Source organism: Astatotilapia calliptera, chromosome 23 (assembly GCF_964374335.1).
Source record: "Astatotilapia calliptera chromosome 23, fAstCal68.1, whole genome shotgun sequence".
In the NCBI taxonomy this organism is placed as follows: domain Eukaryota; kingdom Metazoa; phylum Chordata; class Actinopteri; order Cichliformes; family Cichlidae; genus Astatotilapia; species Astatotilapia calliptera.
The window spans coordinates 10,982,314-10,995,553 of NC_137443.1; the positions used below are offsets into that span (position 1 = coordinate 10,982,314).

At 43.3% G+C, this 13,240-nt stretch overlaps 1 protein-coding gene across 1 annotated transcript; it reads right to left on the reverse strand.

Annotated features, from left to right (window-relative positions):
- Positions 1-814: 814 nt before the first annotated feature.
- Positions 815-12,108, reverse strand: LOC145424537 (E3 SUMO-protein ligase ZBED1-like). Its single transcript, XM_080297935.1, has 2 exons — positions 11,036-12,108; positions 815-1,512 (listed from the first exon to the last, which is right to left on the reverse strand). The coding sequence occupies exons 1-2, from the start codon at positions 12,106-12,108 to the stop codon at positions 963-965; spliced, it is 1,623 nt and encodes a 540-aa protein (XP_080154061.1). The 3' UTR covers positions 815-962.
- Between the last annotated feature and the right edge of the window lie 1,132 nt (positions 12,109-13,240).

Here is a 13,240-nt window from a genome sequence, read left to right on the forward strand (position 1 = left end):
TTATTGTACCCAAAATACAAATTTTAGTGATTACATGTGGCTTCATTAATTATGTTCAAACGGATGAATACATAACGCAAGTAATAACTTTATGATCAGTCAGTGAATGAAGGAGCTCAAGAGTGCAAATATAGTTGCAATAAAGTGACAAATATGCCCTTTTATGTCAAACAAAGACCGAAATAAGTGGCATCAGTGTGAGGATGAGAATGAGCGATCCAACCTCACACTGCAGATATCAGGGCAAAGCACAGTGGGGGGGGTTGCAGTCTGCGCGCACAAGAGGGCTAACAACGCTGTGAGTGACGGAATCCACCCAAACTGAGGAACAGCTTGTTCCCCAGAGCTGAAGCCTGCACTGTTTGCACTATAATATAATATAATATAATATAATATAATATAATATAATATAATATAATATAATATAATATAATATAATATAATATAATATAATATAATATAATATAATATAATATAATTAGGGCTGTCAAATGATTAAAATTTTTAATCAGATTAATCACAGCCTAAAAATTAATTAATCATGATTAATCACAACTCGAAATATGACCAAAATGTGTGCAAACATACGGACAGATAGCGGATTTTTACACACTTGTTAGTGTTATTTAATGCTAAGACCACGCTGAGTGGCCTGCGTTCACTCAGCGTGGTCTGACGTAGGCTGGGTGTTGTGCTGGAAGCGAATTAATCACAGCCTAAAAATTTATTAATCGCAACTCGAAATATATGTGTATATGTGTGTATATATGTGTAAAAATCGGGACAGATAGTGGTTTTTAACACACTTGTTTGTTTTATTTATTATTAATTGTGAGTACAAGCAGTACAAGCAGAACAGGGCTTCAAATAATTGTGAGGGATTTTTACTGAATGTTTTCCACCCGTTTAAATCTAGCACATTGTTTTATCCATATACATCTTCAAGTTCACAGAACATAGGCCTAATTCAACAGGCAAAATGTGGAGGCAGGAGTGGCCAGGTATCTGCGAGCAAGGCGGGCCAGCTGGCTGTGGGCTCCTGCATGAGCTGCCCACCACTGTAAGGGACAGTCCTCTAAGGCAGTGCAGGGCTCTGCTCTGTAGCGCTGTATGGCTCTGTCCTGCTGTACCTCCTCCTCTGACTCAGAGTCAGAGTCCATCTGCAGCAGGCTCAGCCTCTTCTTGGCTGGACCTTCTTCTGCAGTGTGTGATCTTCTAGGAGAGTCTTCATGCAGCATGCCTGCCAGTGTGGTCCACACTGCTTCTCTGTCAGTCTTGGGCACACTGCGTAGGTCTTTAAAACGTGGGTCCAGTGCAGTTGCGATCTGGAGCCATGCATAGTTGGTATGTTCCTGGCGGGAAGCAAGGTCTTCCTTAAACTTCTCTTTAAACCTCACCACATATGCAGGGTCCTCATCAGTTACTTCCATGACACGGCGCAGGTGGCAGAAGGCTGGTAGAACTACAGAGCAGGAGACGTAGGCCTCTCCTCCCAGCAGTTCAGTCACATATCTGCAGTGGAATACACACACACACACACACACACACACACACACACACACACACACACACACACACACACACACACACAGAGAGAGAGAGAGATAAGACAGCAAATTAAAAAAAGCTTTTTAATACTAGGTAATATTAATAAAATATTTGATTTCATTTATTTTTTAAATAAGACATTTTCATAATAACAAAACTGATTTAAGATGTATGTTTGATACATTTAATCTAAACCTACAATTATGGTCACAATGACAGGCTCACCTGCAGGGCTCTAGGGCTCCAGGGCTCCAGTCTCTGGAGTTTGTCCCACTCTGGAGGCGTCAGGAGGACAAGTTTATGCTTTTGTTTATCCAGAGTCGCGGTTACTGCAGTTTGGTTGCGGATCAAGCGCTTCACCATCTCCAGCGTGGAGTTCCAGCGCGTAGGCACGTCCTGGGCCAACGGCTCCTGCTTGCGCCCCAGTGACACCTGCTCTGCGTTCAGCTCTGCTGTGTTTGCTGGGCTGTGCTTAAAATGGCCAACAATTTTGCGGCATTTGGCCAGCGCAGTGACAAAGCCACTGTCTGCGAGACTCACTGTGATGCATCTCTGTAGAATGTGCGCGGTACACGGCATGTGATTGAATGGCATGATGCGAGCCGCGGCGATCATATTGCGCGCACTGTCCGTGCCTACTGTTGTCACCTTCTCCTCAATTCTCCACCTGCGAGCAACAGTCTGGAACTGCTCTGCACAAGCCTCCGCAAAGTGCCGCTCTTCCGTTTTCATTATAGTCAGCGCAAAGGATGTCAGACCCCAGGCTTCAGTGATTAAATGCGCAGTAACTCCCAGGTAATTGTCATTACTCAATGATGTCCAGTGGTCTCCTGTCAGAGCCACGCATTCTGTGTGAACTAAAGCCTCTTCTTTTTTCTTTTTCTCCGTTTCATACAGTTCGTGGATTCGAATTGTTATTGTGCTTCTCGCTGGGGGCTTGTAGGACGCGTCCTGAGATGCAACCTTTAAAACATCCGCAAAGCCCTTGTCCTCCACAATGCTTAGCGGTCTGCAGTCCTTTGCTATCCATTTGGCTATATTGTCGGTCAGTTTGTCCAAAGAAGACTTACCGAGTGACCTGCGTTCACTAAGAGTGGTCTGACGCAGGCCGGGTGAAGCTGCTGCCCCGACAAACGCGTGTTTGGCATTAAGGTGGTATTTTAAGGTCGAATTTGAACGGTGAAATTGAAACTCTTTACTACAGTGAGTGCAAATTACAACGCGTTTGTTTATTGTCCCATCTATGTTCTTCTTGTATTTAAATTCCCCATCCAGAAGGCCATCCGCTTCCTGCTTCTCCATTTTCAGTGGCGCGGTAAACAAATCAAGTGGAATTATGGGAGCGACTTATCTGCGTGTTGCGCTAAATAGTTAAATATTCTAACGTAATTAATTCCAAAATTTAATTATCACAATTAACGCGTTAATTTCGACAGCTATAAATATAATATAATATAATATAATATAATATAATATAATATAATATAATATAATATAATATAATATAATATAATATAATATAATATATCATGTTGCTATTTAATGTTTTTTGTTCGTGTTGCAGCTGCTCTGTGAGCCAAGCTTTCGTTGTCTAAATTCAATGGCAATATATCTCTGCACCACACGATGGCGATAGATTCTCACAGACAGTCTGTGCTCTGCTTCCGCCACCAGTCATCTTTAAATCTTTTTTTTAATTCAATGAAACCTTTATTTAACTGTCCATCTCGCGGCATTACTTAAAAAAAAATCATATTTAAATACAAAGAAGATTAAATACATGAACGACAGTAAATTGATAAAATAAGAGCAAATAAATATATTTACAAATGATAGCAACATCAATGGAATAAAAGCATGAACAGCAGCAGAAGGAGAAAGAGGCCTGTATCTACATTATTACTCTGGCAGCTCTCAGTCTCCATACAGACAGGACACGTTGCAGCGTAATTGCAGACAGGTGCGTGGGCCTGAGCTCCGCCCAGGCAGAATGACGAGTGGAAGAAAGCAGCAACACAATAAACATATGTAGCCTTGCGGAGCCGGCCGGGCAGACACCGAGACAGAGTGCAAAGATTTTATACGTGACAACACACACAAAAAAACACACACAACAAAAATCAGAATGTGTTTGTGATTTGGATTTTTATTTAAAGGTGAAACCTTTTTTCTTTTCTTGTTTTGCCAGATTAGACATTTTGATTCATTTCATTTAGTTTTTTTGTTTTACTTTGATGCTATAATAGATGTTTTTAAAATGTAGTCATATTTAATACTATATTGCATCATGGCAAAACAACAGTCTCCTCAAGCTGCTTTATACTGTAAGGTGAAAACACTACAGTAAAAGCCAGAAAACCCCAACAATCCAATGATCCCCTTTGAGCAAGCACTGGGCGACAGTGGGGAGGAAAAACTCCCTTTAGGAAGAAACCTCCGGCAGAACCAGGCTCAAGAAGGGGCGGCCATCTGCTGCGACCGGTTGGGGGTGGGTGGGCAATCTCAGTCCACGAGGGCCGGTGTCCCTGCAGGTTTTAGATGTGTCCTCGAACCAACACAGCTGATTTAAACGGCTAAATTAGCTCCTCAACATGTCCTGAAGTTCTCCAGAGGCCTGGTAACGAACTAATCATGTGATTCAGGTGTGTTGAGCCAAGGTGAGATCTAAAACCTGCAGGGACACCGGCCCTCGTGGACTGAGAATGCCCACCCATGATATAGGGAGACAAGATGAAGTATACTTCTAATGGCCTATTTTAGCAGTTAATTTTTAACAATCAACTGGTGGTAATCCATCATCAGAATTGAGGAAAGGTGGTGTTGATGGAGACTCTACAGGAGGATTCACTGGGGAAGCCATACCTGCACTTCTGCCAGGGTGTCTTGGACGTACCTGAATAAATGTAGTTTTCCCTGGAAGTGGACGAGGATTAATCTGAGACGGAGTCTCCTCAGAACATCTCCCCATCATGCTTCTATGGTCCAACGATGCCAGCTTTTGTCCTTTCTGTTTTTCTAATTTAAGCTGGAGTTGAGCGTCTTTCACTCTAGATTTTAGATGACCTATCTCCTTTTCTTCATTGGCAGCCTTTTGGATAATCTGGTTCACTGGTCCAATGAGGTCCAATGAGCTCCTCTCTTTGTCGGAATAAAGCGTACTCGGAAGACTTTACCATGTCATTGTACTGCTTTTTAAATGATTCCAGCGCCCGTGTTTTATCTAGTAAAGCTGCATCTAGATCCTTGCATCTGATACGTAGACAGTTCAGCTGTTTTTCAAGAAACTCCGTTGTTCCAACAAAGGGGGTGCCTTCCACTCCGTCTACGTATTTCTTTTTTAAGTTGTGGAACATATCCCTAAATTCCACCTTTTCTTTTCCTCTCAAGGGATGTGGAAATGCCTTTTCAAAGGACAAAACGCACTGGCACAATTCCTCTTGGAAGTAGCGCTCTTTCTTCTCCAGCCAATTCACTTTGGATATAAATCTTTCCCGTTGCTTTTTTGTGGAGCGCAGTTTCTCTTCCAGCGCCACCTTTTCAGCCAGTGCCTGATTGTGTGCCGCTTTTACTTTGTGCCGGTCCACTGCTGTCTTTCTGTGGTTTTCCTGCTCTGTGCTTAGGGCCTTTTTGATGTCTTCAATTTTCTTTTTCAAAGAATCAACTTCGTCTTCAAGCATAGCCTTCATTTTCTTTTCCAAGGCCAGAGCTCTAATATTACTCTGGCATTTCTGCTTGATCGCCATATTCTGGGCCTTTTGGTCGTCTATCACTTTGCCCATTTGACCTTTCTCCTCTGTTAATTCTTTCATGTTTTTAACCATAAATTCATTTTCGTCTTGTAACTTTGTATTATGAAACAAAACACCGTCAATCCAACACTGCGAGGATTGACGTTCTTCCTCGCGTTCCTTAACCGCATTGACGGTCACACCTCTACTATTTTTTACTGCCGTCTGCAGCTTTTCTATTTTGGAGTCATACATGTTGATCACCTCTTCTAACTTCCTGTCTGCAGCATTTGCTTTGTTTTCCAGTTTTTTAGTATTTTCCTGGTAAAACTGCTGCATCTTATTTTTTTCCTCTTTGTGGCGTTTCAATAATAATTCAACAACTTGGCTGTTGTGAAATTGCTGACGTGCCACCTTTTCTTTCTCTGTTTCCAGCAGTCCTTGCAGGACTTGGACTTCGTCCTCGTGTTTTTCTTTAAGCTCAGCCAGAGTTTTCTCCGTCTCTGCGCGGAACTTTACCAGAGCTTCGTGGTCATCTTTTATCGAGTCCAACCTGTCTGCGATGTTTGTCCTGTCATCCAAGACCGAACCCAGCAGCTTATTATTCTGCAAAAGTTCATTGTTTTCTTTTGTTAGATCCTCGATCCGTTTCTTATTGACTGTATGCAGGTTTTTGAAGTAGTCAAGCTCAGTTTTGAGCTTTTCAACCTCGTCGATCATTGGCTGCAGTCTTTGCTCGAACTGTCTGGCATATGTTTCTTTTTCTTTTTCACTTTTTTTAACCATTGTTTTCGAGAAATTAACATTTCTGTCTTTGTTAGCTTTCGAACTCATTTCTGCTTTTTTATGTGCTGTATCACTCCAACAAAACGATAGCTTAATGAATTCCCTTTGACAGCTGTCCTCTATTTATAGACTTGAACATCAAAGGATGAAAGGACTGTCACTATGACATCACCACGTTCTGTGACGTAACAGGGCTTTGGAGCGTGATGTCACGGGGGTGGGCGTGGAAAGGATTTTGGGGGTCTAAACAAAGCGTGTCTTTTTTTTAAAACTTTATTTAACAAACAATGAGTATACAACATACGAACAGATGAAGTATACAACAGAACATGAACACAAAAAGCCAAGGGTGAAAGAAAAAGGTAACAATTATAAGAATACACGCAAAAATTCACATACATATATTGTTGTGAGAGCCTTTTTGTTGGTGCAGTCTGATATTGATTGTATGTGCATGTGCACATCCTTAAAATAATGACAGAAATATGGTGTTTTGTTAGTAAACTTACATTTATGGATAAAAAATTTAGCTAAAAGTATTAAGAAATTTATCATAAAAAACATTTCTCATACTTCTTGGGGAACTTAAAGAAACAGAATAAAACATTTTCCCATCGTAAAGAAAACTCCCTTAAAATATGGACAATAACAAAGCTGCTAAATTCCTTCCAGAATCTCTGTGTAAAAGAACAGTACCAAAAAAGATGTGTCACCGTTTCTGGATGATCCCCACAGAAAGTACAATTAGTATTTATGTCCCTTTTAAATTTGACCATGTAGTGACTGGCTGGATAACATGTATGTCGAATTTTAAAAGAGACTTCTTTCACCTTATTTACAATCAAATATTTATGGGGGACCATCCAGACTGTCTTCCGCTTGATATCTGGAACACTGATTGGAAAATTATATAGTGCAATAAAGTCGTTGTAAGTAAGTAGTTGTCCCTCTTTACTAACCAGCTGAGCCACCAATAGGATCCCATTTTGGAGCCAAGTTTCCAGGAAAAGTGATTTATTTTTCTATAAAATATCTCTGTTGTTCCAGATAAGGTATTTGTGAGGTGAGAAGTTGTGTTTATAAATGAGGGTCCACGCTAAGAGGACCTGCTTATGGAAGGATGAAAGCTTTACAGGGACTTTCTCAACATTGTAATTACAATTTCAAATAAAAGTAAAGCCACCAAAACGAGAGAAAATGTGGTATGGTATAAAGTTCCAGATAGAGGTAGGGTTTTAAGAAAATGTTTGGCCCAATTAATTTTGAAAGTGTTATTTAAAGTAGAAAAGTCTAAGACGTTAAGCCCACCTGATTCGTACTTATTCATCACAACAGTTTTTCTAATATAGTGCGTACGGTTTTTCCATATAAAATTAAAGAGCATACGGTCAATATCTTTACTACTTTTCTTATCCAGATGTAAGGAGAGAGCAGCATATGTTCATCGGGATATCCCTTCAGCTTTAGTAATTAACACTCTACCTTTCAAAGACAAGTCCCTTGTTCCAAGATGGCGCCGCCGCGTATGGATGCCCCGGTGCTTCAGTGCGTTACTTCTGTTTTGTTTTTGTGCATAACTTCTGTGTCTGGGCACTCCTCTGGATATTCTTACACTAGAGAAGAGCTTCTTAACTACAGGACTACAACACCTGTGGATTTACTTCCAATATTTGTCGCATCTGCGGCAGATTTACTGCAGACTCTGATCAGGAAAGTGAGACGCCGAAAGCGAGGAAAGCGAGCCGGCGCACTCGTGCGTCTGAGGAGACGCGGACTGCGAACTGCTCTTCCTGGGATCTTCCTTTCCAACGTACGCTCACTCAGGAATGAGATGGACGAGCTGGCCCTGATGAGAAGCATGAACAGAGACGTTGCCTCCTCCTGTGTCTTGTGTTTTACGGAGTCGTGGCTCTGTGAGGACATCCCGGACAGCGCGCTCAAGCTGGAGGGCTTTCATCTGCTGCGCGCGGACCGGCAGGCCTCTCTCTCTGGTAAGACCACAGGTGGACGTGTCTGCTTCTACATTAATAGTGGCTGGTGCACAGATGTAACAGTGATTGCTCAGCACTGCTCTTCCTCTCTGGAATACCTTTTTATTCACTGCAAACCGTTTTATTCTCCGCGGGAGTTTGCTTCATTCATCTTGGCCGCTGTTTACATCCCGCCAGATGCGGATGCGCAGGCAGCTCAGTGCGCACTCGCGGAGCAGATACTGCACATGGAGCGGACATTCCCGGACTCTCTCATCATTGCTCTTGGGGACTTTTACAACACCCCCCTCCTCACCCCACACAAAAGAGGATTTCACACCACCTCCTCCCACCACAACCCTTCATATTCATGAAGCAGATGCGAGGAAGCAGTTTAAGAGTCTGAATGCTCGGAAAGCTCCCGGCCCAGACGGTGTGTCTCGTCTACTGGACGCAGCCGGAGGGTTCACTTGGTTGTTTGCTCTCAATAGAAGCTGAGCGCGTCTCCGTGTCTGTGCTGGTAAACGATACTGAGTCCCAGTGCTCAGTAAACTGTACACCTGACCGTTATTCTCCCACTGAATCCGGTGTGTCCACGGTCCAACACGTGCTCAACACGATGGTGCTGACCGGTGCCCAAACACACCAGAACACCAAATAAGTAAAATAACACAAACACGAACTTCTCCATGGCTCGTCGGGATGGCAACTGCTCCAAAAGTGACACATGAAATAGGCTGACATTTGAGTTTGACACGGGAGGTGAGGGGGTGTTTTGAATATGCTTGACTCCGTCACGAGGTTGCGCACAGCATCACCGGCAAGGGGGCTTGGTTTGAGAGGTTTTTGGCATCTGTGATGTGATTTACAACCATCCACCCATGTACAGCAAGAAGCCGCACTCACAACCGTGGGCATCAGCAAGTTGGTGAAATTTAAACAAAACAAAACAGCATTCCATCTGAAACTCTCTTATTGTACCCAAAATACAAATTTTAGTGATTACATGTGGCTTCATTAATTATGTTCAAACGGATGAATACATAACGCAAGTAATAACTTTATGATCAGTCAGTGAATGAAGGAGCTCAAGAGTGCAAATATAGTTGCAATAAAGTGACAAATATGCCCTTTTATGTCAAACAAAGACCGAAATAAGTGGCATCAGTGTGAGGATGAGAATGAGCGATCCAACCTCACACTGCAGATATCAGGGCAAAGCACAGTGGGGGGGTTGCAGTCTGCGCGCACAAGAGGGCTAACAACGCTGTGAGTGACGGAATCCACCCAAACTGAGGAACAGCTTGTTCCCCAGAGCTGAAGCCTGCACTGTTTGCACTATAATATAATATAATATAATATAATATAATATAATATAATATAATATAATATAATATAATATAATATAATATAATATAATTAGGGCTGTCAAATGATTAAAAATTTTAATCAGATTAATCACAGCCTAAAAATTAATTAATCATGATTAATCACAACTCGAAATATGACCAAAATGTGTGCAAACATACGGACAGATAGCGGATTTTTACACACTTGTTAGTGTTATTTAATGCTAAGACCACGCTGAGTGGCCTGCGTTCACTCAGCGTGGTCTGACGTAGGCTGGGTGTTGTGCTGGAAGCGAATTAATCACAGCCTAAAAATTTATTAATCGCAACTCGAAATATATGTGTATATGTGTGTATATATGTGTAAAAATCGGGACAGATAGTGGTTTTTAACACACTTGTTTGTTTTATTTATTATTAATTGTGAGTACAAGCAGTACAAGCAGAACAGGGCTTCAAATAATTGTGAGGGATTTTTACTGAATGTTTTCCACCCGTTTAAATCTAGCACATTGTTTTATCCATATACATCTTCAAGTTCACAGAACATAGGCCTAATTCAACAGGCAAAATGTGGAGGCAGGAGTGGCCAGGTATCTGCGAGCAAGGCGGGCCAGCTGGCTGTGGGCTCCTGCATGAGCTGCCCACCACTGTAAGGGACAGTCCTCTAAGGCAGTGCAGGGCTCTGCTCTGTAGCGCTGTATGGCTCTGTCCTGCTGTACCTCCTCCTCTGACTCAGAGTCAGAGTCCATCTGCAGCAGGCTCAGCCTCTTCTTGGCTGGACCTTCTTCTGCAGTGTGTGATCTTCTAGGAGAGTCTTCATGCAGCATGCCTGCCAGTGTGGTCCACACTGCTTCTCTGTCAGTCTTGGGCACACTGCGTAGGTCTTTAAAACGTGGGTCCAGTGCAGTTGCGATCTGGAGCCATGCATAGTTGGTATGTTCCTGGCGGGAAGCAAGGTCTTCCTTAAACTTCTCTTTAAACCTCACCACATATGCAGGGTCCTCATCAGTTACTTCCATGACACGGCGCAGGTGGCAGAAGGCTGGTAGAACTACAGAGCAGGAGACGTAGGCCTCTCCTCCCAGCAGTTCAGTCTGCAGATATGTGCAGTGGAATACACACATACACACATGGGGTGGCTGTAGCTCAGGTGGCAGAGCAGGTCAGCCACTAATCAGAAGGTCGGTGGTTCGATCCCAGGCTGCCTCCTGGCTGCATGCCAAATATCCTTGGGCAAGATACTAACCCCGTGTTTGCCTACTGGTGGTGGTCAGAGGGCCCGGTGGCGCCTGTGTCCGGCAGCCTCGCCTCTGTCAGTGCGCCCCAGGGCAGCTGTGGCTACAATGTAGCTTGCCATCGCCAGTGTGTGAATGTGTGCGTGAATGGGTGGATGACTGAATGTAGTGTAAAGCGCTTTGGGGTCCTATGGACTAGAAAAGCGCTATACAAATGCAGGCCATTTACACACACACACACACACAGATAAGACAGCAAATTAAAAAAAGCTTTTTAATACTAGGTAATATTAATAAAATATTTGATTTCATTTATTTTTTAAATAAGACATTTTCATAATAACAAAACTGATTTAAGATGTATGTTTGATACATTTAATCTAAACCTACAATTATGGTCACAATGACAGGCTCACCTGCAGGGCTCTAGAAGTGTCTCCAGTCTCTGGAGTTTGTCCCACTCTGGAGGCGTCAGGAGGACAAGTTTATGCTTTTGTTTATCCAGAGTCGCGGTTACTGCAGTTTGGTTGCGGATCAAGCGCTTCACCATCTCCAGCGTGGAGTTCCAGCGCGTAGGCACGTCCTGGGCCAACGGCTCCTGCTTGCGCCCCAGTGACACCTGCTCTGCGTTCAGCTCTGCTGTGTTTGCTGGGCTGTGCTTAAAATGGCCAACAATTTTGCGGCATTTGGCCAGCGCAGTGACAAAGCCACTGTCTGCGAGACTCACTGTGATGCATCTCTGTAGAATGTGCGCGGTACACGGCATGTGATTGAATGGCATGATGCGAGCCGCGGCGATCATATTGCGCGCACTGTCCGTGCCTACTGTTGTCACCTTCTCCTCAATTCTCCACCTGCGAGCAACAGTCTGGAACTGCTCTGCACAAGCCTCCGCAAAGTGCCGCTCTTCCGTTTTCATTATAGTCAGCGCAAAGGATGTCAGACCCCAGGCTTCAGTGATTAAATGCGCAGTAACTCCCAGGTAATTGTCATTACTCAATGATGTCCAGTGGTCTCCTGTCAGAGCCACGCATTCTGTGTGAACTAAAGCCTCTTCTTTTTTCTTTTTCTCCGTTTCATACAGTTCGTGGATTCGAATTGTTATTGTGCTTCTCGCTGGGGGCTTGTAGGACGCGTCCTGAGATGCAACCTTTAAAACATCCGCAAAGCCCTTGTCCTCCACAATGCTTAGCGGTCTGCAGTCCTTTGCTATCCATTTGGCTATATTGTCGGTCAGTTTGTCCAAAGAAGACTTACCGAGTGGCCTGCGTTCACTAAGAGTGGTCTGACGCAGGCCGGGTGAAGCTGCTGCCCCGACAAACGCGTGTTTGGCATTAAGGTGGTATTTTAAGGTCGAATTTGAACGGTGAAATTGAAACTCTTTACTACAGTGAGTGCAAATTACAACGCGTTTGTTTATTGTCCCATCTATGTTCTTCTTGTATTTAAATTCCCCATCCAGAAGGCCATCCGCTTCCTGCTTCTCCATTTTCAGTGGCGCGGTAAACAAATCAAGTGGAATTATGGGAGCGACTTATCTGCGTGTTGCGCTAAATAGTTAAATATTCTAACGTAATTAATTCCAAAATTTAATTATCACAATTAACGCGTTAATTTCGACAGCTATAATAAACATATATAAATAAAACCACTTTTTTTTTACGTTAGTAATTCCTTTTGTGCATAATTTTATATTATTGTTAATAATAAATGAATTAAAGCAACAAAACAACCTGAAGAGCCGGTTCGGAGCCGAAAGAGCCGGCACTTTTTAGTGAGCCAAACCGAAAGAGCCGGTTCTCTAAAAAGAGCCAGAAATCCCAACACTAGGATATGTGATTTTGGTCACATCGCACAGCCCTACTCTGAGGTTCTAGCAAATTAAAACAAATGAAATATTTCACTGGAGCTTTAGATCCCTCTCTGTCCACAACAGAGGAAAAACAAGGCACCAGTGAAGGATCACCCTGCTGTGCTCTGGTCATATTCAAGCTCTGATTAATGTCCTCAGGAATCATTTCAGGGACGTCACATGTGGAGATTTTTTACAGAATCAATGGGTGACACGAAAGAGTCGTCTTCATCAAGCGTAGCCATAAACGACCCCGACAAATCCACAATCTCACCCATTTTACGAGCCTGAGCACGAGTAATTGCGCACGCAGGAAACACCTCTGAAGCAGTGGAGCCCGAGTCAGCAGCAAGGGCAGGAACGTCAACAACTTCTGGCGGGGGAAAAACATGCCCACCAGCTAGATCATTACCAAGAATGAAGGAAACTCCTTCGATTGGTAATCGCTGGCGCACGGCGACTTTAACGTAGCCCGACACTAACAGCGAATGCACCCATATGCAGAGGGGCTTTGGTGACACTCATTTTTATTCCCCACACTACTATGTCGGAACCACAGGATGTTTTTTCCGACAAAGGCAGCACAGATTCTAGTAAGAATGAGTGGTACGCACCCGTATCTCTAAGAATCGTGACTGGCACTTTATCATTTTCTTCACCCGTCAACGAAACAAAGCCGCATGACACAACTGCGGATCAATGTCAGTTTTCGGGTTTTGTTCAGCCTCCGCGTGCACCTTTGGCGAGCAAGCGGTTTTAATCAAACCCA